General features: G+C 47.9%; 3 protein-coding genes across 4 annotated transcripts in view; 1 reads left to right on the forward strand and 2 right to left on the reverse strand.

Annotated features, from left to right (window-relative positions):
* Positions 1-7215, reverse strand: part of TMCO4 (transmembrane and coiled-coil domains 4) — a 31408-nt gene extending 24193 nt beyond the window's left edge. The window contains exons 1-4 of one of the 2 annotated variants that reach the window (XM_061357356.1): positions 7185-7215; positions 5090-5274; positions 4533-4707; positions 3-30 (exon numbers count right to left, since the gene is read on the reverse strand). In XM_061357356.1, the coding sequence (XP_061213340.1) occupies positions 3-30; positions 4533-4707; positions 5090-5268 (382 nt within the window). In that variant the 5' untranslated portion in view covers positions 5269-5274; positions 7185-7215. Of the gene's footprint in view, positions 1-2; positions 31-4532; positions 4708-5089; positions 5275-5833; positions 6382-7184 lie in introns of those variants that run through there. The other variant, XM_061357355.1, reaches the window with a different exon arrangement.
* Positions 7216-11491: 4276 nt separating this feature from the next.
* RNF186 (ring finger protein 186) lies at positions 11492-14965 on the reverse strand. The gene has a single exon (XM_061357383.1). It carries the CDS (start codon positions 14181-14183, stop codon positions 13188-13190), a length of 996 nt encoding a protein of 331 aa, XP_061213367.1. The 5' UTR covers positions 14184-14965; the 3' UTR covers positions 11492-13187.
* Positions 14966-17527: 2562 nt separating this feature from the next.
* Positions 17528-26450, forward strand: OTUD3 (OTU deubiquitinase 3). The gene is made up of 8 exons (XM_061357358.1): positions 17528-17724; positions 18785-18933; positions 20374-20486; positions 23166-23288; positions 24487-24612; positions 25321-25417; positions 25685-25866; positions 26207-26450. The coding sequence occupies exons 1-8, from the start codon at positions 17543-17545 to the stop codon at positions 26381-26383; spliced, it is 1149 nt and encodes a 382-aa protein (XP_061213342.1). The 5' UTR covers positions 17528-17542; the 3' UTR covers positions 26384-26450.

A 26450-nucleotide genomic window follows, 5' to 3' on the forward strand; every position in this document is an offset into this window, starting at 1 on the left:
ACCATCTCTGAGAGAGAAGGACAGAAGGTCCTAAAGGGTAAAAAAGAATATTCAAGTTAAAACTGATGATATATGTGTGTAGGTATCAAAGCAGAGGCATGAAAACCCATTGGACTGTGATTCAATTACTGCAGGACGACAGGTCATCAATATGGGAAGGCAGCAAACTGCAGTTCAGCGAGGCAACACTGAGCAAAGCCGGGCACTTCTAGTACAAAATTCTCCATATGCAGGTACAAATGGCTGGACAGAAGTAGGTAATGCTTGGTATATGCTGAAGCATCCCATATTTTTTTTTTATTAGTGATCCTGTTTCCATTGAAAGCACTGTGACTACACTGGACATCAAAATTTGGAGAAACAGGGCTCTAATTCTCCTACATAGAAGCCCAGCCTGGTTCGGGTTGGAAAGGACCTTAAAGCTCAAGCAGCTTCAACCCACGGGCAGGGACCCCTTCCATTGGAGCAGCTTGCTCCAAGCCCCTGTGTCCAACCTGGCCTTAAGCACTGCCAGGGATGGGGCAGCCACAGCTTCTCTGGGCACCCTCTGCCAGCGCCTCAGCACCCTCACAGGGAAGAGCTTCTGCCTTATCTCCAACCTGAACTTCCCCTGTTTCAGTTTGAACCCATCACCCCTTGTCCTGTTGCTACAGTCCCTGATGAAGAGTCCCTCTTCAGCATCCTTGTAGCCCCCTTCAGACACTGGAAACTGCTCTGAGGTATCCACACAGCTTCTCTTCTCCAGGCTAAACAGCCCCAACTTTCTGAGCCTGTCTTGGTCATATATAGTCACATATACTCCTATTCTCAGTGAGGAACAGGTCTGAATGCTACCCAAATGGACCAGTGGCCCCTATTTTCTTTGGCATTCTGAGAATTCGTAGCTTTAGGCAGTAAGGCTGAACTGGCATGAAGTTCTGTTGAATGAAGTGCTCCAAAACAGAAAACTCAGAATTTATGACCATCTGTTAAGGCTGAGGGACTTGACTTCTGTGCTGGCTCTTAACCATAAAAAGAATTTGAAAAACAAATCAATCTAATAGATGGTTTCTATGGAAAAAGCCATGAAAAAGAGGGCAGTGGTTTTACTACTGTGTTCTCTTTTATTGTCACTGGACAAATGTGAAGTTCTTTCTGTAGCTACAACACTAAGCACTTGCTCAGTCTAGCTGCTTCCCTCTCCTACACGCAAAAAAGGCAGAGCTGAATTTTACATGGAACCCTTCAGCCCTTTGGGAACACAAAAAAATGCAGCCAAAGATGTAGGAGGCTGCCAGGGAATTTATGGTTATTGGTCCCAGAAGCTCCTGAGGAAAATTTGTTTTGTAAAAATGTCTCTAATCTTTTCCCTGCTGCATGAGAAGTGCAGAAGGGAAAACAAACCATCCTTAACCAACTCCTGTTACAGGAGGGGAAACTGGAGATACTGTCCAGGCAAAAGTAAGTGCCTGGGCTCCAGCTATCATTTTAACATGGGAAGAGTCTGCTATTTCAGAAAGGCAAAGAGAGCTTTTGCATTCTGGGGAAGCCGAAGGATTAGGGCAGCTGAGCTCCCACCTATGGGTGCTTTTTCACCAGGTATAGCCCTAAAACCTTCACTTCACTGCTGCCTAATGTTTTCACTCACCCGTCCTCTACTGCTGAGTATCTGGGTGGCTGTTCCCATCCACAGAGAAGACTTCTACTGCTTTCATGTCCTGTAACCTAATGGGATAGGATTTCCAGAAGGTAACCTAATGAATGGGATAAGGGTTTCCACAAGGTATCTGTTGGGCTGGGCACAAAGCAGTCATCACTGCTCCTTCATCCTGCACCCCCACAGCCAGAGTGCTCACCCAGGAGAAGCCCTGGTTTGCTATTTCCAGTGTGTGAATAAGCCTTTGAAGCTAAGTTAGTCACTGAATCAGGCCTCCTCTGTGCCCCTAACAACAAAGAAGTGTGAGCAGCAGGTTGAGGGAGGGGATTCTCCCTCTCTGCTGGCCTAAGCATTTCCATCAGTGCATTTCAAAAGGTGAGGGATGGATACAGGTAATCGGGTGATAAACTGGAACTCCTGTTTTTACTGCATCTGTACCAATGAGCATTCTTAGCTCTTTGGAACTGGTTTAGGCTTTGCACGTACTGCTGTGCAGTCATCTGGAACGCAGTCAGCACTGATTAGATTACTTCACAAGTAGTTTGGCTTCCTTCTCTAAGCAGCAGTTACTATATTTCAGTCTTATTTTGAAGTTGGTGCTTTCAGTCTCCCTGTGAACACCATGCACAAGACTTTCACCTGTAGGACTGAGAAACCTTACAAAGAAAGGGAAGAAATCTTTGTTCAGAGCCTTAACCAGGTTTTGATGAATTGCTGCAAGTTCAAAACCCATTTCTTCAACAACAGAAAGCACCCAAGCACAAAACACAGGAAAATGGGCATTCTGAGTATGTTCAGAGAAAACCCAATGAATTCAGAATAAGATGTTTCAACATTTTCTCACCTATCATTACCTCTTTTTGTAGCAGTGCCTTCTAATACTGCACCCACAGCCTGTGTGTTATGACTGCTGTCCTGAAAGGGTGCAGTTAACCAACCTGTATTACTTTTCAGCCTGCATTAGTCATCCTCAAAGAATGCAAACAAAGATAAATATCCATAATCCTCAAATGTTCACTAAATCAATGTGAGCTCACCTCTAATCTCCTGACTTCGTGGATCAGCCCTTCAGCACCTTTGAGATGGAGGGCATTCAAAACTGCCAGCATTAGTGCTGACAGGACCCTGCCACTGAACACGCACAGCGATTGAAGTGTGTACTTGTTAAAGAAACAGTAAATCTTGCATCACTGGCAATGAATACAGAGAAGTGAGAGCACCATAAAGCAACATAGCAAGAATTCACAACACTCTGACCCATAGCTCGCTTATTTTCAGGTAAGAAGAAAAAAGCTGATCCCAGCTTGATACACTGAGGCTTCCCACATGCCAGTATGTGTTCCCAAAGACATCCTGCAAGCCTCTGCTGTGTGGTCCGACAAAAGTCTTTCTAATTCTCAAAGTCTTTAATTCCATCTTTCTTGGATCACCTTGCCCATAGACACGCATGCATAAGGTACAGATGTTATGGAATTAAACTGACAGCTCTTCCTGCTCTTTACTTTCAACTAATCAAAGAATTGTTATCTCTAGCTCCTGTGTTCCACCCGAATCCAGGTGATAAGTGCCTCAGTTCTCTGGCTCAGAGCAAATACCACATGCTACTACTAATCCAGAGCCACTTCTGTAAAAGGACGTGGAGCCCTCATGCAACATATGCTTAGAGCAAGCACACACTAAATTTCACCAAAATTTCACCCTTAAACTCAGCAGCAATGCAGGAAGACTTGATTCAGTCTACAAAATTCATCCTGAAGCAGAGAGAACAAGGGAAACAACCTGGGAAATACCAAGCCATCTAAATGCAGGAAGAACCGAGCATGGCTTTACTAGTAAAGTTCTGAGTGAACAATATAAAAGAGCTGCTCTTATTTTAGAAGATCTGTCCTAACTTATTAATTAAGCTTAAGATTCAGTGCTGCTGTACTCAGACTGTTACAGGACTTTGGGCGCTATAACATGGATCTTTGGAACAGAGCCTCCAAGGCCTTTTATGGCTTAGGAGACATTGAAGATGGCAGAGATAATGGAAGTTGGTCATGATGACCAAGACAGTTCACTCCTATCATGTCCTGACATGTGCTGCTCTGGCAGACAGGAGTGTGTGATCACTCAGTATCACTGTCTGTATGCAGGGTGTCTTGCTGTTCCTTGCATGCAGCATGTGAGGTGACAGTGGCCACATTATGCACGGCAGCAGCAGCAGCCTACTGTGCTCTTCTCCCCATGTGGCATAAGATGAGGCTGGATGAGGAGATATCTTCCCCAGATGAGACTCTGCAGCCACTGAAGGTGAATTGCCACTGAAATGCTTCACCTCTTTAATCTTTGTGTCAGCTTTTACATTAGAACATTTATGGAGCAGTCCCAGTCTCACTAAAACTTTCTCAGTGGAAGAAAATAAAGTCAAAAATAACTTAATTCCTTCTGGCCAAAGCTGACTCTGGAAAAAAGACTGGATATTCTTAGAATGAAATTGTGCTGTTTGGAGAATGTATGTAGAGGTGTTTTAGCTTACAGATTGGTGAAAGGGTTTTTAAACAAGTGAAAATCAGGTCTATCATGTTCAGTGTTTCACCAAGATCTGTAGAAGCCTCACAGGAATCAGAACCATTGCAATAATACAGTCAAAGGAAAAAGTCTGACAGTTTTCTATTCCTTAGAGCAAGAGCATCAAAGGCACAAAACATTAATTCAACAGACAGTAACTGTGCCTTGTGTTCATCACTTTTGTGAGCTCTTTATGGATAGAGAGAATGCCAGTCACCCACACAGCTCCTCAGAAATGTATGCATACCAGAAATACTGTGCAAACAGAACCTCAGTGTCAGACAGACACGTATGACAAAGCTCTTCTGCAAAAGCAAACAAGAGTGAGGGGAGCTCATGAACTTACTTGGGTGATGACAACAGGATTTTCTTTCAGGACGGCATCCTGCAGCAAAAGCTGGGCAAAAGTTTCTGTGCCTTCACCTCCTAGGCCATTAGCAAACGCTGTCATGGCAGGTAAGACAGCATCGGGCAGGTCCAGCCACTTCACAAAGCCCTCAATGAATCCCATCCGGAAGGAGCTGTAAGGCAAGAACTGCAGTTAATCTCCATAACTGTGTATTTTGGCAGGTCCCTGGTTTCAAACATTGATCTGTTCACACAAAAATCAAAGCACTGTGAGAAGTCAGCAGAAGGCAAATTGCTACACTAGCTGGTCAAACAAACAAACGAACAACCTGAACGGAGCCAGAACTTGCTTCAAGACGTGCTTTGAAGTCTGTAGAATTGTGCTGAAGTATGAAAGGCTTAAAGGTGTAAGAGAGAAAGTCAGTGCTATTGACACCTAATGTCAAGAGGATCTTCCACTCCCCTAACTTCAGAAGACCCCACACAGAGTCTGATACCAGCTCCATCTGAGCTGCTACATCTCCTTTCCTCACCCCTTGCTATCCCTTGAAATACCTTTGCTCTTCTTCAGGGAAGAGCCATGCAAGGGATATCCCACAAAGCGCTGCGTAAGCAAATCTTCCCGGCTCAGCCAGCTGCTGGCTCAGAAGCACACCCGGTTCCTTTCCACCTGCCTCTCCAGTCACACTGTGCTGCTTTGAAGACAAACCTTTCCACTTCTCTTCTGCAGCCATTTTTACCTGCAAGAACAAAGAGAAAAGTAGAAGGAAAAAAAAATAAATCAAAAGCAAACAACAAACAGTTGGAAACCAGGAAGCAAAGACACAAAGAGCCAGTGGTTTTTTACTGTCACATTTGTCAGTATTAAGTCAAGGGCCTGTTTGTGTACCCCCACCACATGGCACTGTGACCAAAGAAGACAACTTTCTTCAGGGACCCTTTCAGTTTACCAGTTCCCAATGTTCAGCACAAAATGAGCTGACAATACTTCATGCAGCAAAAGGAAAACTCAGAGCTCCATTCAGGCATATCCTTCATGTGTTCATCACGAAATCACATGTAAAATAAAAGCTCTGCAGGGGCTGCCTGGGAAATAATTTGCCTTCTTCATCCTCAATCAAAATTGCTCCTGGTTATTTGCTGACAGCATTAAGAAAGTGGAGTCCAGCTACAGCCTCTGACAGGAAGGACATTTAATGTGCCCTATGGACATTGCCATGTTTTGCTTGTGCCATTCTCTCCTCTATACAACCTGCCACTGTTTTGTCCCTAAACATAACACCCCTGCACCACACAGACCTTGAGCTGAGCCAAAATCCTGGTTTTTAGAACACAGACATTCACACTTCCAACCAAACAGCCTGTAACTGCTACCCAGAAGCTCCCCTGGTTATACAAGAGGCTAATCAAGCTGACTGAAATCAGGAGATGTGACAACAGCTCGTTTCACAATTCAATGTAACAACCTGCTCCAAAGCTTTGCTCACATCACCTGAAATGTCTACTGACTTCATCAAGATTCAATTGGTTTCTAAGGATATTTCATTATATACTTCCTACTTAAATGTTTCCTTCCTTCTAAGCCATGTAGAAAGTGGCTAAATAGGAATTAGGAGCCTGTGACATGACAATGCATCTCAGAGGATGCAGACACCATTTACGGGATAGTTTTAGAGTTCTAGAAGAAAGACACGCAGCACAGGAGCGGCTCTTTTTAAACATGCAGATTTGATTATGTGCGTGCTGTCTGTCACCAGGAAAGGTGTCTGTCTGCCTTCCCACTCAAATATGAATTGGAGGCAATTTGTGTTTCTCAAGGCTCCCAGTATTTAACTGTAACTGAGGTACACACACAAAGCAAATTCAGCACTCCAGGGCCAATGGTTATCATAACTCATGCCCTATCTGCAGGAGAGCTCAGCCCCAATGCAACACAGACCTCCTGGTGCCATCCATGCCTCAAGGCTAAGGCATCACAGTGCATTTCCATGGAAACATCACATTCCAGCAACATGGCAGCACAAAGTCCACAGGAGTGAACTAACTGTTCCTTCCGACCAGAGGAGGGAAGGGCCAGATTAGGCTCCTCAATCCACCTGAGTGCCAACCTCCACACCCAGGAGCTGCAGAGGTGGTGTAAGCCCTTCCTCTGTGCCTTCTAGACTCTTCCTACAAAATCCCAGTGTTGATTTACTACCTCAGGAGCTCCAAAGCCTGCATTTGGACTCCCAAATCCATTTCACATCACTTGCTAGGCTCTGATCTTCCTAAACCATCCAGACTTACAGGGCAATTTGCCCAGAAATGATCCAACATGAAAGTTTCAAGAACTTTACAATTACTTGGCATGTCTACTCACCTCTGGACACAGATTTATTAGCTTAGTATGGGACACAAAACCCCTTTTCCCTGCTGTGACAGATTTATTGATCTGTTAACACAGGCTCATATGAAAAGTGAAGCAACTAAAAAGGATGATCCAGAAAGAGTACAAGTGTTCAACCTTGTTTCCTAGTAACATAAAGGATATGAACAGCTATGCAGTGGCATCAGAGCAGCTTCCTGCATGCAACTTTATTGCTGTTATGCAACAAGTAATTAATGATGCTGAGCATTTGGCTGAAAGACTTTACTCTGAAGATGCTCTGACGGGCAAGCTTGATGGGTGTCTCTCAAAAGAGGCATCTTTCTTCATAGATACCTAGGAAAGAAAAGGGCTTGAAGTAAGCATAAAAGCATAAAAGGGGAAAAAGTGATTTAGTAAAGAAAACTTGAGCCATAAATTGTGCTGCTAATTCAAGATGAGGGAATGGAGAGCTAGAAATATAGCCCAGAAGTTATTTACAGCTTGTGGCACTGGAATTAACATCCCTGGCTCCAGCAGGGTGGTTCAGCAGCCAACAGCATCACCATAGTCTGAACCATCACTTGAAATTTGTTATCACTTCCAGCGCTGACTTTTCACAGCACCTTTTCTTGAGAGGTGCTGTTTTACACAGCGGCTGCCACAGTCCTGTTTGAGCAGCAGGAAAATAATCCTTTTGTGGATCTGAAGCTGTACAATACACACGTTCCCTACTGCTGGGAGAAGGAATGCAGAGATGTTGGCGTCTCTGTCCTGAATTACAGCAAAAGCAACCGAGCTGCTGACATGTTGAACTTTAGAAGGGCTGGAGCAGCTCTGCTCTGGAGCCAAGCTGAGACAGCTGGGCTGGGGCAGCCTGGAGAAGAGAAGGCTCCTGAAGGGGAGACCTTAGAGCAGCTCCAGTGCCTAAAGGGGCTGCAGGAAAGCTGGAGAGGGGCTTGGGACAAGGGCCTGTAGGGACAGGCCAAGGGGAATGGCTTGAACCTGCCCGAGGGGAGACTGAGCTGAGCTCTTAGGCAGAAGCTCTTCCCTGTGAGGGTGCTGAGGCGCTGGCACAGGGTGCCCAGAGAAGCTGTGGCTGCCCCATCCCTGGCAGTGCTCAAGGCCAGGTTGGACACAGGGGCTTGGAGCAAGCTGCTCCAGTGGAAGGGGTCTCTGCCCGTGGCAGGGGCTGGGGTTGGAGGAGCTTTAAGGTCCCTTCCAACACAAACCAGGCTGGGGTTAAGACAGCGCTGCAGAGATGCAAATGTAAAACACAGATCAGATAGGACACGGAGAAGCTAAGGCTTTGGCTGTCACAAAACCGAGTGCGTCTGATGCGGTTAATCCGGACGCTTAAAGCAGCAGTGCCTGAGGAGCCATGATCAGTACAAAGCTGCGGAGAGCGAGGTGCCCAGCCTCGAGGAATCACTAAAACACGAAGGAAACCCTTCAGCTGTGAGGAACACCACCGCCACAGCTCCCGATGTTCACTTTTACCTCGAGTCTTTTGTGTCTGTAACTCCTGCTGCTAACGTACTGGCTGCTTTTGGCAGCAAGCCGCGCCTCTGACAAGCACGGAGGAGAGGAACAGCCCCGGCAGCAGGGAGCACAGAGCGCTCGAAGGGGAGGTTAGGGTCCCGCCCGCTCGCCCCTCAGCCCGGGAGCTGCTCCCAGCCCCTCGCCCCCCCTCTCCCGGCCCGGACCCGACCTTCTCCGGGACCCGTCCCAGTCGGGAACCGCCGTGGGGCTTCCGCCGCCTCCGCCCGCCCCTTCCTGCCTTACCCGCTACGCAGTCTGCGTAGGGGCTGCGCTGGGCAGGCCCGGAGCCGCTTACGCAATCTGCGTAGCGAGGTGCGTCGCTTGCGGAGCCGCGCAGGGGTGAGGTGATGGTGGCGGCGGCGGCGGCGGCGGGTCCCGTACCCGGCTCCTGCATGGGGCGGGTGGTGGCTCCATGCCCATCATGGGATGGGGGAGCTCTGCTCATCCTTCACAGCTCACCTTTACCTGCACTCTTGGGCCTTGTCCACAATCTCATGTGGCCCATCCAGGTACCAGCCCTTTTGTTCCCTTTAAAGCCTTCCTCGCTGAGGGGGGGCAGCAGAGAGAGGCAGGGACGTGCGTTTGGTGGAGGTGTTGGCAGGCCGCACCTGAGGTTTATTTGCCACCTCCGTGAAGAATAGATTGGGGTCTCTGAGGGTTTCCTTGAGGAGAGTGAAAGATTTGGTGTTGTGCTGTGTTACTGGGTGGGATCCCAAAGATGTGATCAGAAGCTGAAGTATGTGTATGTGTTCATACATGCACTCATTGAGCAATGCATATAAAGTCATGGTTTGTGTTGGAAAGGATCTTAAAGCTCTTCTAGTCCTGACCCCTGCCACGGGCAGGGACCCCTTCCACTGGAGCAGCTTGCTCCAAGCCCCTGTGTCCAACCTGGCCTTGAGCACTGCCAGGGATGGGGCAGCCACAGCTTCTCTGGGCACCCTGTGCCAGCGCCTCAGCACCCTCACAGGGAAGAGCTTCTGCCTTATCTCCAACCTGAACTTCTCCTGTTTCAGTTTGAAATATGATGTGTTTAAAATAGGTTGTTTCTGGTAGCAGCAGGGTTACTGGCCTAGGCTTTGCTCAGTGTGGTGAATTAGCCTTGCAGAAATCCTTACACTGTGTAGTTAGTTCAGGTACTCAAGCACAAGGATTTTGAGGCTTTTAAGAAGTAAATTTACTAAAGAGAAGTCTCAGCTCTAACCCCAAGTTCATGTGCAGTCAATTTTGGAGAAATCAGTGTTTTTTCAAGGGAAGGAGAGAAGTTTTTCTGTGTGAGAAGCAACACTACTTGGGTTGCTTGGTAGCTGGGTAACTGATGGATACTTGAAAATGTGTTATGTGGGACTTACCTATAAATAAATGTTGAAAATAGTCTGGATTCTAGTTATAAGATGATTTCAGTTTGGCCAAATATCTTGTGCTGGTTGCTTGCTACTGACATTAGGCCCCCTCAGGTTTACTCACACAGCTACTTATATTCCATACAGGCATTTGCAGCATTGTCATGGAGTTGTTAAAGGTGACACTGAAGCTCAGAAGGTGAGTTCTGTTGATCCCAGTTATGGTGCAGAAGGGATCTACTTTACCTGTGACTTTGGTAACTGCAGAATGCGGTGGACAAGTTGCAAATGGTTCCCAACAAGCAAAGAATTGCCTGGACACAAATCCCTGTTCTCAGACCAAGATCTGCTAATTAGTTTCTTGTAGATTTGACAGTTCCGTGTTTGAAGATCTAAAAGTTCTCTGTGTACAGAATGAGAGCGATATGGAAGTGTGAAATGTGTTATTTTCGACTGCCTCTAGCTGCGTGATAACACAGGAGAGCTGTTAAAAGTGGACCAAAACATGAGCTGAGTGGAATAACAATTAGAAGTGAGTTTTACCAGATGTTGTTAACTCGGGATTTCATTATAGAGTTTAATAGGAGTCAAAGCCCGCACAATTATGGATAATTTAAAGTTCTGTAGATAAAGTGAGACTTCTACATTTAACAGTAATTGAGAACACCTACACTCGGAATCTTTCAGGCACCTGTCTTACTCCTTACATAAGGAACTAGTGACTCTGGTGGGTGATGGTGGTGCTGGTTCTTGAGAAGCCTGATGAGGGATTGGGGTGGGAGAAGTGGCTTTGGGAAGGGTGCTGTGGGTAGAGGCAGAGTGGGAGCAGAGCATGACAAGAGGAGAGGCGTATTTTAACACTCATTTGTGACTGTGCATTGTTAAACAGAGCACCTTTGAAGGATTTTGTCTATACAACTATAAACCTTAAATACTGCTGTTGGGTCTTATCATGTGCTTCATGTCTCCCTGGGATTCTGTCTTTGTAAATCCCAGTTCTCAGATAGAATCACAGAATCAACCAGGTTGGAAAAGACCTTTAAGGTCATCATGTCCAGCCATTAACCCAAGAATAGTTATGCAGTTTGTCAGCTACAGCTGAATGTTGCTGCCTGGGTCCATTTCTTATTATGAAGCTCTCTCTGTTAAGCTACAGCCTGTTACTAATCACTCTCCAAAACCGGGAGCCAGCTAGGTAAGACAAGCAGGGCAAAGTAATTCAGAGCTGAAATCTTGCCAAAAAGACTGGCATGAATGAAACAAATCAAGCAAATCCTTTACGTTTTGGTCTAGCAATACAATTCTGTTGGCCTTTTCTCCAGAAACTTGGTTGCTGCTTTGAAGATTTGCATTGTCATCGAGCCTTATCTTGTCAGATAAGAACCAACAGATACTTTATGTTTTGGGCTGGCAAAACAAACTTAGTTGCTGCTTTGAAGATTTGCATTGTCATGGAGCTTGATGACTCCCACCAACATCCCTGAACTCTGAACCACTTGTTGTTAGTGGCTCTCAAGGCTGAAGAAACATTCTGGTTGGACTGCTGCGTGCAAGCCTTTCCATGGCTTCCTGTGTGGATCTGCAGGGGTTCTTTCAGAGGGCCAGTCTATTCCTTCCCACTGGTGTATGCTGCCTTGAGGGGAGCCCTTTTTTTTTTGGCCTTTTATTTTGGCACTGTAGAAACTAGCGTAATCAAATTGAATTGTAGTGATGCAGAAGACCAGGGACATTGCCTCTCAAATCTTCATTCTGTTTCTTGACTGATGATGGCAAACTGATCCTGGGTGCAACACACACATCCTTCTGGAGTCAGTGATGGTTGGTGTCTTGCTTGGTATCTTAAGGAAAGTTACCCAAGTTTTGTCTTATTTCTTTTTTATTTGGATCACTTTATGGCTCTAGTCCAGATCATCTTTGTCATCTTATCTTTAGGACAATCTGTTTCTTGCTATCTATGAGATCAGTGTTCTGTAGCAATTAGCACGCAGTTTTCCTTTACTCCTTTGATGGGTTCATGCATGCTACATCTAGGCCAATATTGACACATTTGTTACAAACTTTCAGAGTACCAGTCACTCACTAGTGTTGGTGAAGGAAACTCAACAAGAAACTTTTCTGTGAGCTGAGACACTTGCCAAGAGTTCCTGAACTGATTTTCAGTACAGCTGAGTCTGTGTTTGGAATAATACAGTATTTGGATTTCAAACTACCTGCTTTTTAGCAACTGAAACCTCCTTTTTCTAGTTGGTCATTAGGAAATGTTACCACATATGTACTCTGCAATGAGGCAGTGGCTGTCCAAATAGATGGGGGGGGGGAAAGGCATTTCTTTCCCTTAAGGTTTGTGTTGTTAGGCAGAAAACAGACCTGGTTTTCCCAAGGCTTCAGGAGGACAGCAGCTCCTTACCCTCTCAGTCTAAACTGGTTTATCTACAGGTGAGACACTGAGTATATTTGTATACTGAGTAACTGCAGAACATCAGTTTCCATTCTTATCAAACACAAACATTTACCATAGGCTGGATCCAAGGTCTGCTGAGATCTGTGGTACTCTTTAAAGTGTGACAGAACTGGGGCAGTCTCCTAAGTTTTGTATTTTCTTCACAACTAAGTGTTTCTTTTAAATAAAGGAAAACACCAACACATTACTGCTTTGCTTTACTCCCCAACTCAGGTGTGCTGACTCCTTAATAAGCTTCTCAGCTGTAGTTCCTGTCAATGAGAAAGCTGAAATGTTTTGGCATTAATTCAGGTGAGGAATCAAAACACAGAAGTCAATGTGCAGTTAATGAGTACTTTTAAACTTTTAATGGAGATATTCCATATAAAAATATTGTGTGTAGTATCTCATAGCAGTTGATCTGGGGGAGCCTCTCCAGGGGCAGTGTCCTACTTGGTGTAAAGAAGAGAGGTGATGCAGGTAGCCAGATGAAGGAGTTCAGTTGAGTGAACTGTTTCTGTGCTGAATAAATGGGGAATTTAGATGGTCCTGAGCTTTGAGAGCCTTGGCCTTGGCAAGCTGCAGACTCACAACTAGGAGTGTTGGTTGTGTCTCTTCCTCTCCAATGCAGTGTGCAACTTAAAATGGTATCAACTGACATCCCCTTTTCCCAGTCCCTGTGCCACAAGCACTTGGGCAGTGATGGGGGTTCAAGTGATAATGTGTGTTAAAGCCTCTCTCATCCCCTGAGGCTGGGCACCCACTCCCTGAGGGTCCCTGAGCATTCTTTCTTCCCCACACTCTCCCAAGAAAAGGTGTACATATGTTAAGAGTGGGAAAAACACAGCCATGGGGTTTTCACAGGACATAATCTCTCAGATTCAGATAATGTTCTGCAGTGCTAATCAGGAGATGACACAAGAACAAAGTGACAAAAGCAAACTGATGAGACAGCTTTGCAGGCAGGACCAGTCCATTGTTGGTTCAGGCTATAGCAGTAATGTAGGTCTCTTTGTGGCGGGAGGTGAGCAAGTCCCTGTTAGACCTCCAGTAGAATTTAGGAGTGCAGCAAAGCACCACAGAGATGACCACCCCCAAGGCAAGCATGAGACAAACCACCCATTTTATCAGCCCAGAGTATATAAAGGGGAGGATGAGGATGGTGAGGATCACCCCCAGCAGCAGGAGCAGCACAAGTCTCTGAAGAGCCAACCTGTTGTCTGGTGGAACGCTTTCATCTCTGTAGAGCAAGTCTTGGCTGGTCCGAGTCCAGCTATTGCTGGCTAGCCCTATGGCAGAGACATGGACCTCAGGGTGTGAACTGGGGGTTTCCAAGTGCTCCATGATGTCTTCTTTGTTCTGAAGGGTGCGGATGAGTCCTCCTGACACACAAGTGGCTTTTCGGCAAAGGGGGCAGGTGATCATCCAGGCATTCCCATCTTTTCTGAGGATGAGCTTGAGGCACACTGCACAGAAGGCATGCTGGCAGTCCAGGAGCTTGGGCACTCTGTACATGTTGTACTTGTTGAAGCAAACCAGGCAGTCCAGGTCAATAGATGTGGTTGAACACTGGTGGTTCAAACTGTCTTCTTCAGGACAGTTCCTGTTTGTTAGCACAAGAGATACTGAGCTAGGACAGTCTCCTTCCAAAACTGCTGGTTCAGAGGCATCAGGACTGGCTTGCTCCATGCCTGAAGGTCTCTCCGGTTCTTTAACACATTCTTCAGTGAATCCCAGGCTCTTCACATCCTCTGTTTGGAGTCCTACTCTGCTCATTCCTGCAGCACATTCCACAGCAAGTGCAAGACTCTGTTTTTCAGCCTGTGGTGCTCCAGGAGCTGTGGATCCAAGGTCCTTGTTCAGCTTGTCAGTGAATTTCTCCATGGAGATACACCTTGGTGCAGTTTTTCTCCACTTAGCTGAAGGTTCTGCTGAGTTTCTGGCTCCTTTTATGTGTTGCTTTATCCCTGTTGTAGGCATGATTGGTTAGTGACAGCTTTCAGCATGTTGCGCTCCTCCAATATGATGTTTTTATGAGATGGGGACCAGAGTTAATCACTAACTTCGTGGCCAAGACATTTTACAATGGCTGGTAATCTTGCTGAGCAATTCCTGTCCGGAAACAAACCCCATGGCATTACCAGGCTGCAGCTTTGCTCACTGTGATAGTCAGACTCTATCATTATTACTAAATGAGTATTTTATGTTGAACGCAGTTTAACTGGTCTTTACGCACTGCTTTGCTTGCCAGTAGGGGGCTCAGAAGGATTTGCTGTTAACACTGGTTGGAGGGCTTTGATTAGAGGGAGCAGAAGGATGACCAATTCTGAGCTCTCTGGGTAGGAAATCTGCTTTTGCTTTAGCAACACCCACTACCCTCGAGCTGTTGCTTTGCAGCACAACAGAAAGATTGAGATTATCAATGTTGAATGTCTGATTATTACTAACTCTTTTATCTGAGGAGCATCCATGATGGAGCATCACCAGAGGGCTGCAGGTGCAAACCAAAGCATGATGTAGGCTCATGTAGGGTCGCACAGGTTCCATGAGAGAGCTGGAAATTAGAAGTAAGGTTCATGTCCTGGTAAGACCATCTTTACTGGCATTCACAGGACCTGATGTGCTCAGGAATGCCCTGTTGATAAGTGGGTTTGTGAATATTCATCTCATCTGAAACTAATAACACTGGATCACAATGCCTCAGTCTCTGATTTCTTTCTACCTTTTCATTTTGAGGGGTAAAATGCATCTGGGTTCTCAGTAAGAATCCTAAGGAAGGAAAGAAGGTAGAAAAGGAAGGGTCACCAGTACTGAAAAGCTGGATGAGGTCATCATTCCCGGGGAGATACCCCATACTGTGTCTGTATCCTCAGATGCACCCAAGCACTCAGGCTAACACTGCCTCCACGTACCAGCCACTCCCCCCAGGAGCGGAGCAGCAGAAAGAAATGGAACAACTGCAATTTAGGAGGGCAAGGCCTTCAGGAAGAGACTATTCTCCTGAACCAGAGATTAGATTAGGGGATGAGGTGAGAAGAGCTTGTTCTCTGCTGAGAAATAGTAGGAGCTTTGTCGTAAGCAAGCTTCATAAAAGTGCTTGGGCGTTCCTGCTGTATTTCTGCTGATGTGTTTGATGGACTTGTGGGTGACTCCAAATTATTAGGAGCCTGAAGATCATAGAATCCCAGAGTGGTTTGTGTTGGAAGGGACCTTAAAGCTCTTCCAGTCCAGACCCCTGCCACGGGCACGAACCCCTTCCACCAGATCAGCTTGCTCCAAGCCCCTGTGTCCAACCTGGCCTTGAGCACTGCCAGGGATGGGGCAGCCACAGCTTCTCTGGGCACCCTGTGCCAGTGCTTCAGCACCCTCACAGGGAAGAGCTTCTGCCTAAGAGCTCAGCTCAGTCTCCCCTCGGGCAGGTTCAAGCCATTCCCCTTGGCCTGTCCCTACAGTCCCTTGTCCCAAGCCCCTCTCCAGGTTTCCTGCAGCCCCTTTAGGCACTGGAGCTGCTCTAAGGTCTCCCCTTCAGGAGCCTTCTCTTCTCCAGGCTGCCCCAGCCCAGCTCCCTCAGCCTGGCTCCAGAGCAGAGCTGCTCCAGCCCTTGCAGCATCTCTGTGGCCTCCTCTGGACTTGCTTGAGCAGGTCCAAGGTCTTTCACTTGCAGAAGTTAGACTCACTTGCAGTGCAGGAATGGCTGGAAGCCGGCTGGTGAGCTGCAAGACTCATTTATGTTTAAAACCCGGAGAATTTTCTGTTGGATTTCACATCCCTCTTTATTAGTAAATTAAAACTGTTAAAAGATCTGGGAACACAGCAGCCAGACCTGCCACTTCTACAGTGCTTTAGAAGCTTCAAATGCAGTCTTGTCAGTTCTACAATGTAAATGTCTTAAAATTTACTGATTCTTAATTATTAGAACAGCATGAAACCATCTCACAGATGTTGGGAAGATGGAACAAACACCAGGAGGGGGCAACTGCACTCGTGATTGGAGGAGTTTGAAACCAGGTGGGATGAATCCTGTTCTGGGAACTTGGAGCTGCTGGAGACATGTGGTTATTTTGCTACAGACCTCCGTGAGGATGGCTCACTGGAGGGAATGGGAAGCATGTTGTGGTTTGGTGAGTCCTCAAGCTTTTTGGGGACCCCAGGGGTGAAAGTGTGATCTTGCTGGGGGCTCAGGAAGCCACAGCTGTGCACTCGGGCTGTGGTTGCGGCACCACTGTTCCAACACTGTGGTCCCTCTGCCCTGGTTTCAGTTGTTCACATTGGATTAAAGATGCCTGCTCAGTGTTGTCCCATGCTCCACCCAAGTGTCAAAGGCTCTGCCCTAATTTTGACTCAGTTTTGTGCTTGGTGGTCCTGGCATGGTGCAGGTTGCACTCAACTGCACTGCCTGCAGCCTGTTCATTCAAAATGTGTCATTACTCATTTGCAGTCAGTGTGAGCACTCCTCATGCTTTCCTGCTCTCAGTATGTTTGCCTAAGAAAATGTTTCTAAGGAATGCCTTACGGATTTGTTTGACAGGAAATGGATAGAAGGGAGCAGTTGTGTCATTCCAGAGTAAAATGCTCGCTTGCCATACGGCTTGGGCGCAATAATACACACAGCCTCCATGTAGATACCGGTGAAAGTCCCGTGAGCTGCCTTCTGTGCTCAGACTGTTGTGACAACAGGCTCTTCCCAGCAGAGTGAGTCAGGAATAACATGTAATTCCAGTATGCTCATGGTGGAGGGTGGATTCTCCAGCTGCCCACTGTGGTGGAGGATGAGGATGCAGGGAATCTTCCCCAGGTGCTGCGCTCTGGTCGAGCCCCATCTTTGTGCTGTGCCCCTTCTCCACCCTGGCAGGTTCCTCTTGGAACCAGGGGATCTGGGACACGAGAGCTCCACATGAGATGTGTGTTACACTGAGTTGTTCCAGCTGTCCTGGCCCACCAGCCATGTTCCCGTGGTGCCACCTCGTGGGTCGGCAACTGTGCCCTCATCCTTCATCTCCTTTTCCAGTTCTTGTCAGTGTGTTTGGTTGGGTGGGCACAGCCTGCAGAGACCTCCTGCTCAGGATGGAGAAGACAGTGACGGTCCCCACACATGGGTGGATGCTGCGGGGGGATGGAGGCGCTCTGGGGCAGCAGGAAGACGCTGGGGGGGCTGTGGCTGTGATCCCAAGGGAAGCCCTCTGCTTCCTCTGCCTCAGTTTCCCTCCAGAGCCTAATCCAGCTCCTGCTGGAGGGATCCACCAGGGGGCAGCAGCGCGGAGGGCGGCGCTCTGGCCGCTCGCTGCAGCTCTCAGTAGTGCTGCGGTCACGTGAGGGGTGCTTGGCGCAGGCGCAGTGCGATGTCCCGTAAGCCGGCGGCCAAGGCCCGGCACGGTGCCGCTGCCGCAGCCGGGCGGGCCCGCAGGCCCCGCCAGAGCCCAGCCAGGCCGGGCCCCGGCCCCAGCCCCGCACCGGGGGGAGGCGGCCTCGCACGGCAGCTCTGTGCCCTCGGCCTCAAGTTGCGGGAGGTGCCGGGCGATGGGTGAGCACCCCAGGCCGGCGGTTTACGGGTGGGGCAGCCCGTGTCCCCGCCGTTGAGAGCGGTCCCCGCGCGGTGGAGCGGGGCCGGGGCTGCACAGGAGTGAGGGTTCCCCCGGTGCACCCCGCAGGTCAGGGGGCTCTGCTGGGGGGATGTGCCCCCTCGGGCTGCCGGTCCCAGGCCTTGCCGCGGGGGCTGGGGCTCTGCTGGCACGCCGAGTGTGCAGGGGGACGTGCAGAAGTGTGGGGCAGATTTGTCTGCTGAGGGGTGGCTGAGTGGGTCATGGGGCTGCCCTTGGCTGCGTTGTGTTCTTCGGCTCAGTGCCTGTTAAAGGCAGCTGAGCCCAGTGCTATTCATCAGTACAGCAAAGAGAGAGGGTCCAGAGGAGGGACACAAAAATGATCCGAGAGATGGAGCACCTCTGCTATGAGGAAAGGCTGAGATACGGGGTTGTTCAGCCTGGAGAGACTCCAGGAGACCTTACTGTGGCCTTCCAGTTCTGTAAAGGGCACCCATAAGAAAGATGGGGAGAGACTTCTTAGCAGGGCCTGTTGTGACAGGATGAGGGGTAATGGGCTTAAACTGAAAGAGGGAGATTCAGGCTGGATGTGAGGAAGAAACCCATTACAGTGAGGGTGGTGAAGCACTGGCACAGGTTGCCCAGAGAGGTGCTGGATGCCCCATCCCTGGAGATGTTCCAGGCCAGGCTGGATGTGGTTCTGGGCAACCTGCTCTAGAGGAAGGTGTCCCTGCTCAGTGCAGGGGATTGGACTGGGTGTGCTTTGAAGGTCCCTTCAACCCAAATCATTCTGTGACTCTTGCTGACCTTGACTTCTGCTGTTGGAGCTGACATTCATTCAACACCTGTTCCTATGAGGAGTTCCACCAGTAGCAGCCAACAAAAGAACAAGTGATAGGTGCTGCTTCACATTTATATCCATAGGCAGAAAGAGCAGCTCTCGCCCTTGAACACCGTACTCTGTGCTGCTGGATCAGTCCTTTGTTCAGCAGTGTGCTCCGAGCTGTGTGTTGCACACACCAACCTCTGCTTTCTCTCTTGTAGCAACTGTTTGTTTCGGGCCCTGGGGGACCAGCTCGAGGGGCACTCACGGAACCACCTCCGCCACCGCCAGGAGACAGTGGATTACATGATCCGGCAGCGGGAGGACTTTGAGCCCTTTGTGGAGGATGATGTGCCCTTTGAGAGACACGGTATGGTCTGCACAGGGCACTGATGGAAGGGGTGGCTGTGTAATATGGTTACATCTCATGGGTGTAACCTCTTACTAAAGAGGTCCTCATCCCAGACCTGTGGTAGGGCTCCTTATTAGTGTTTAGAATCAGTGAGTTTACTTTTGGGTCTGTTATGTTTCTGTAGAAAGATGGGCTGTTAAATGTGCATTAACTGGGGTGTTGGTCAATGAGAAGCTCCCCATGACCTGGCTTCAGTGAGTGCTTTAGCCCAGAACCCCCCCATGTGCTGGGCTGCACCCCCAGAGCGTGAGCAGTAGCTCAGGGAGGGGATCCTGCCCCTCTGCTGTGCTCTGGGGAGACCCCCCCTGCAGCCCTGCTCCAGCTCTGGGCCAGCAGCACAAGAGGGACCTGGAGCTGCTGGAGCGAGGCCAGAGGAGGCCATGGAGATGCTGCGAGGGCTGGAGCAGCTCTGCTCTGGAGCCAGGCTGAGAGAGCTGGGCTGGGGCAGCCTGGAGAAGAGAAGGCTCCTGAAGGGGAGACCTTAGAGCAGCTCCAGTGCCTAAAGGGGCTGCAGGAAAGCTGGAGAGGGGCTTGGGACAAGGGCCTGTAGGGACAGGCCAAGGGGAATGGCTTGAACCTGCCCGAGGGGAGACTGAGCTGAGCTCTTAGGCAGAAGCTCTTCCCTGTGAGGGTGCTGAGGTGCTGGCACAGGGTGCCCAGAGAAGCTGTGGCTGCCCCATCCCTGGCAGTGCTCAAGGCCAGGTTGGACACAGGGGCTTGGAGCAAGCTGCTCTGGTGGAAGGGGTTCATGCCCATGGCAGGGGCTGGAACTGGATGAGCTTTAAAGTCCCTTCCAACCCAAACCAGTCTGATTCCATGAAATTAGTCTTTGAAATTGTTTAAATTTAGGAAAATCTTGGTGAAACAAAGAGAAGCAGAAAAAGCCAAGGAGTAAAAACCTGGTGTTTTCACAAGGAACTTGAAAGAAAGGTCTGTCTTTCCTTGAATACTGGTGGGTGTTGAGTGGCTGATTTATGTGGGTTCCCTTTTCTCCTTGACAATTGATATTTCACAGTGGTATCCCAGGGGAAGTTCCAAAGCAGAGACAAACTCAGCCTTTGTTCTAACAGCTTCGAGGATGTGCCAATTCTCATGCAGGTAATGCATGAAAGCACTTGGTTACTTAGCATGTGGCTGTCTTCCCTCTGCACCACCACAGAGCTGATGGCCTTGCATAATCTAAGGGTTGTGGGTTTTGGAGTTTTCTGTGTCCAGTTAAGGCACATTAGCTTCAGCTGCTGCCAAATTCTTGCCTCAGAAGTCAGTGCTTCCCAGCTGGGATTTCCTTTCCAGAATTTCCTGGGCTTGTGTTGAAATTTCATTCCTCACTATCCCTCCAGTGCTTTTGGAAGTGTCAGAAAAGAGGTTTCCAACTCTTCTGAATGTTTTTTCCTCTAGTTTCCAATCTGGCAAAGCCGGGTACCTTTGCTGGCAATGATGCTATTGTGGCCTTTGCAAGGAACAATCAAATGAACGTGGTTATTCACCAGCTCAATGCCCCACTCTGGCAGGTGAGAAACCAAACCTCTGTATTTTGGCCTAATTTTTAGCTGATGACTAAATAGTGTTAAAACTTCTTAATTTATTAAAAGAGAGCAGTCAGTAGCTGTGCTTAGCTGGGCAGGGTGTAGAGCTGAGCTTGGTTTTCAGTCCTGGGGCAGGAAAACACTCCAGGTTCTCAGAGGGAATGAAATACAACAGTGAATGCATGAAAGGCAAGTATGTGGTGACAGAGCAGTGTGTTTAATTTGGTTTTAAGCTACTGGCTTCAGTGGTATATTTCTGCCTCCTTAAGATCAGACTATGTATAACATGACATTTCTGACAGGAATTTGAGCCAGCCTTAAGGAAGCCTCTGTACAGTAAGGCTCAGGAATAGGGAAGTGGAGGTATTGCAGAGCAGTCCTTGCAGGGTCCATCAGTTCTGCATGGGGTTTGGAATGAGGAGGTTTCTGAGAGGTTCTGGGCTGGGCAGAAGAGGAAAGGCAGTGTTTAATCAGCTTCTGGAAGGGACTGTGCAGTGGGGTTTCCTCTGACAGAGGCACTAGAACAAGTGATCCACCAGGTTCTTCCTATTCCCCTTTTGTTGCTTTATGTGTTGTGGAATGGGTCCATGCACTCTCTGCCTGTTCCCTGAGCAAGAGAGAACCTGTTTGCAAGTCAGGATTGTGTCTGGCCCCAGTTTACAGACAGAACCAAAGCAGTACACAGGTTAAACACAGCAATAAAGATAAAAGACGACAGGGAAGCTCTCAGTGGTGTCTTAAATACGTCTGAAAGAGCATCAAGTGAATTCCAGAGCCCAAATGAGTTTAAACTCTTATTTCTGTGGCAGCCATGGTCAGTAAGACAGATAAATAATACTCAGCTGCTTGACCTGTGAGTGTTTGGAGGTCTTGACCCTGCAGGAGAGTTCATGGGGCTGCAGTTCGTGTTCTGTTATTGCTCTGAACTGGGCACTCACCTCAGTGTACTTAAATCTTATCATCAGTTTTCCATGTCCTCTTGCATAACTTAAACCCTTTCTTCCCCTCCCCATTCATTGGCCTTTCCAGGGTTTGAAATACAGAGTTTGTGATGAGGTTCTGTTTTACCTGAGTGTAGTCTTGCAGTGAAGGGTTGTCTTAGGCTCTTGACAATGGTGTAGGTGGTAGAGCTGTTAGTAGCTGGAACATAGAGTCTTCTACCTACACAGAGTATACATCAGGACATCACGAGGTGGTGATGGTGTTAGCAAGTTACTAGACTTGACTAACCCAGGCCACCCTTTTCTCTTCATTCTCTATACTTTGACATTTCCTCCCCTTTCTCTCTGCTGTGGAGCCCCAGTAAAGCTTTAGAAAGATGAGATTCCAGAGAGGGCATTTCCAGACAGGCAGCTCAGGAAGATGCTTAAAGCAGATGCTCTGAATATATCCATTGGTCCCAACTCTAAAGCAGATGGTGACTTATCCTCTAATTTTAAGAGAACTGGTTGTATCCACCACAGCAGAGCTGGAATATTCAGGGCTTCCAGCTGTTTGTCAAACCTTGACCTGACCAGAAAGCTCATGGGAGGTGGCGTCTCCACATGGACTTCTTAGGGCTAAACACCCTTTACATCTTCTGATAGTGACTGTAAATGAAGAGCTTCAGGTCAGCTCGGACATACAGGTTATTTTATTGTCTTTTGGGATAATTCTCTACCTTCTTTCAGTGCTTGTTCCTTTCTTTATCTGCAGCTATCTTTTACTTACAGTTTCAGTGTGTTGTGGAGAGGCTTCACTGCTGAGAGCAAAATTAGCTGATGTTCAGGATAATCTTGCAAGAGCTTTGCGATGGTTTTAGATACCTGTTTAGGCTCTGGCAGAGGAGAGATGTTGAGAATAAATCTTAACTGAGTTCCAACCTGTTGAATAACTTCATAGGATAAAAGGCAGGAGGGAAGTCTTAAGTCTTGAGTTGGAACTTAAAGGTGAGCAAGTGTAAACCAGGTGAATGGAGAGTGTCTGTTGTGCAGTCTGAAGTTGTTAGCGCAGCACAGAGGCTGAAAGGTGACTTGGTGTGTGCTCTGTAAGGGGGATGAGCTGATTGCCCTAAAGCAAGTGTGCCTTGTTGTTTGCTTGCTGTCATCTTCTCCAGAGAGCTGTCAGATCTTTGAACTCCTGACAGGAAAGCAGAGGAGATTGCAAACCCAGTGGAATTTTCCATGTTCCTTGCAGCAGTTGGAACACTGTAGCTCTTAGCTGCCTGTTTGAGACGTGATAACCAGGGTAGGAATTATTCTTGCACCAGTACAGATGATAAAGCAGGAATTCTTTACAGAAGCTGCTGTACTTGGTGCTGATGAAGAGGGAAATGACACTGGACACTCAGTGGGAGCTGTCCCTGAAACATGACCAGAAGACTCATGTGGAAAGTGTGGAAACTACTTTTGAGCTTTCCCTTGAACTATTCTCACACCATGTTTGGTTTGTTATGATGTAACTGACCCAACGTTGTGTTTCTGGCTTCAAACATCATCCTGAAGGCACATCTGGGTTATTAGACCAGCTCTTCCTGTTTACAGATGCTTCAGTAGCTCTCTTTGCTGCCATCACACTGTTTATCCTTTGCTTCAGAAAATGAATACTTTGCCACATGTGATACTATTCTATGCTCATGTTGATCCCAAATCCCTATTTGATTTACAATTGCTTTCCTTTCTTGAGATTCGTGGTACAGACAAAAGCAATGCAAGGGAACTGCACATTGCGTATCGCGACGGAGAGCACTACGACAGTGTGAGGAGGATCAATGATGATTCTGAAGCTCCAGCGTTTCTTCAGATGGAGGTTGGTTATGACAGAATGACCCAAGTCAGCAGAGGGTCATAAATAAAACTGTTTCCAGCTGATTTCCTTTCTTGTTTGCATTGAGACTGTGAAATGAGTTTGGTCCCTGTGTTGAGCTGGAGACAGAAAAGCCCCTCAGGCTGTTGTCACAAGAGGTGCCTGCTCTCCTGAGACAGGCTGTGAAGTGTTTCAGTTACTGGGCTGGAAATCTGGTCCTCTGATGTGGCTGTAGGTCTCTTGAAGCAACTTCACCTAGATTACACACTCATGCACCTCAAATGCAGAAACAAAGGGAAGGAAGAAAGGGGCTGGACATCATAGAATCCATAGAACTGTGGAATGGTTTGAGTTGGAAGGGACCTTAAGGCTCCTCCAGCTCCAACCCCTGCCATGGGCAGGGACCCCTTCCATTGGAGCAGCTTGCTCCAGGCCCCTGTGTCCAACCTGGCCTTGAGCACTGCCAGGGATGGGGCAGCCACAGCTTCTGTGGGCACCCTGTGCCAGCGCCTCAGCACCCTCACAGGGAAGAGCTTCTGCCTAAGAGCTCAGCTCAGTCTCCCCTCGGGCAGGTTCAAGCCATTCCCCTTGCCCTGTCCCTACAGGCCCTTGTCCCAAGCCCCTCTCCAGCTTTCCTGTAGTCTCTTTAGGCCCTGGAGCTGCTTTAAGGTCTCCCCTAAAGGAGCCTTCTCTTCTCCAGGCTGAGATGTTCTCTGCACATTATTGTGGGGTATTGTAATAATATGTCATTTAAAGAGCCAGTGATTGTTTTGTAGCAGCCATGATCCTGTTGTACCTGAGAGCTTGCTCAGTGTGAAGCAGTGTCGGTGACAGTGGATGGGATATAAGGAGGAAATTCTTTCCTGTGAGGGTGGTGAGGCACTGGAATGGGTTGCCCAGGGAGGTTGTGAATGCTCCATCCCTGGCAGTGTTCAAGGCCAGGTTGGGCAGAGTGACATGGTTTAGTGTGAGGTGTCCCTGCCCATGGCAGGGGGGTTGGAACTTGATGATCTTAAGGTCCTTTCCAACTCTAACTATTCTATGATTCTAAGTCGCAGTTTCCAAGATACTTTGACCCAGGATCTATCTGAGAAAAGTGTGCCATAATGACTAAAACTTTTCTGATGTCAGCTGTTTTATTTCACTGCATATAACGAAATTGCTACATGTTTGTGTGATCTTGGTTTTGCTTTTCTTGCAGTTGCTTTGCAAAAATGACTCAGGTACAAAGAAGGAAGAGAAGCCACAGAAGGAGGACTCCGAAGATGAGACTGAAGTTGAGATGGAAGATGCTGTACAAGAAGTGTGTAATGCGACTGGATGTTCAGTAAGTAGTGACAGCTTTTTTGTGCTTAGTGTTCAAATCTTATTGATGAGCTGCTACAAAGTACTCCTCTTTGGACAGTTTAAGTACCACAGCCATAAATAAGGATGCATTTCATCCTGGACTCAGCCCTTAAATGCAGATGAAATATGTGCTCCGTGTGGATAGCCGATCACTTTGGGTGGTTTGTCTGCAGTCACCCAGAAAACTCACTTTGAAACAAGTTCTGTAAGATTTGAAATCCTTGTAGTCTTCCAGTGTCTGAAGGGGGCTACAGGGATGCTGGAGGGGGACTCCATCAGGGACTGTCCTGTCAGGACAAAGTGTGATGGGTTAAAACTGAAACAGGGAAGTTCAGGTTGGAGATAAGGCAGAAGCTCTTCTTCTATGATTCTATGAAATCCTCTGAGGATGTCTGCAGTTGAACATCCCAATGACTAGATGATCTTTGGATCTTGGCCTGTGTTCCTGCACATTGCTGCTTGCACTGTGTGAACGCGTAGAGCAGACAAGGCCAAGAGTGAAACGGTTACACTGAAACTGATGTCTTCAGGATTTTAATATTCCCCCCGACCTCTTTCAGGAATGGAATCCAGGCTAGTTGAAAGGCCAGAAAATACAGCAGCCCTCTCAGTGGTGCAGATGGTTGTTAAATGAATGTAGATCAGTGATTTGAACTCTCTTCAGCTTTGATCTTTCTCTTGTGGACAGGACATTGACCTAGTAAGCCAGGTTCTGGAAGTCAAAGACTACAGTGTAGAATCTGCCATCTTTGCCATCCTTCAAATGAACGAAGTGAAGAGAATCAGTAAGTACATGGTGTTTGTCACCTGGTACTTCAGAGGAGCACTGTCTGATGTCAGTGTTCACTGTCAACAGCAGTTCAACAGGGACAGCAGCAGCTGAAGCTCGCTCTTGGCTGTGCTGCTGCCTCAGCCTTCCAGTGCTCAGGAAGGTTGTTAGTGAGGGCAGGTTCAGTCCAGCTCCCAAAGCCCCCCCTCTTCCAGAAATCCCAGAGAAGGGAATTGGCTGACAGGGAAGCAGGCTCTGAGTAGAGTGTGTCTGTTGTTGGTAGGTACTGAGGAGCAGCACGATCCCCAGAGCACAGCTCAGGAAGTGCACAGCAGAACTCTGGGGGAAGAAGATGGAACTGGTTCGAGAATCTTTGGAAATGAGAGCTTGCATCAAGGTGAAAGAGAAAACAACAAGGGGCAGCCTAGATCCTACAAAGAGAACCGAGCTAGCAGAAACCCAAAGGTATGCGAAGGGGGTTTGCCAGGGGTTTGCATGCCCTTCAACGATTAGGGGAATGCTTTGGGTTACTTAATCAGCAACTGTCTTCCCTTTGAATTAAAACCAGCCTCTGTTTACTGGATTTTGTTGCTGCTGCAGCTGAGACTTCTCTGATCCAAACATTTAATAGACATGTGTTGCTTTCCCCAAAATGCCACAAGATAAAGTCCTGATAAGTAGTCTGGAATAAACGTTCCCTGTCAGCTTTGTTGCTGTGTGCTTATCTCCTTTCCAGTGTATTACCTTCCCCCACTGAACAGAAACTGTGTGTTTTCAACTTTGTGCTTTCACCCTTCCCTTTCAGGCATCTAAAAAACAAAAGAAGGAGCAGCAGAGACTGGAGAAGAAGAAGAGGCAGGAAGAGAGGCACCGACAAAAGGTCTTGGGCAACAAAAGTAACTGCCCAGTTAGTGGCAGGGGAGACACGGACTCAACCAACCAGGTCACCTTGGTGAAGGCCATAGGAGCGCTAAACATATGACTGTGTTCTGAGTGCTCTGGTGAGAAAAGCAAATAAAGCTGAGGAAGACAATCTGCCCTCAAGCAGA

The sequence above is a fragment of the Neopsephotus bourkii genome, unplaced genomic scaffold (genome assembly GCF_033783945.1).
Source record: "Neopsephotus bourkii isolate Nb327-2 ecotype Australia unplaced genomic scaffold, CSIRO-AGI_Nbou_v1 NB_891, whole genome shotgun sequence".
Classification (NCBI taxonomy): Eukaryota; Metazoa; Chordata; class Aves; order Psittaciformes; family Psittacidae; genus Neopsephotus; species Neopsephotus bourkii.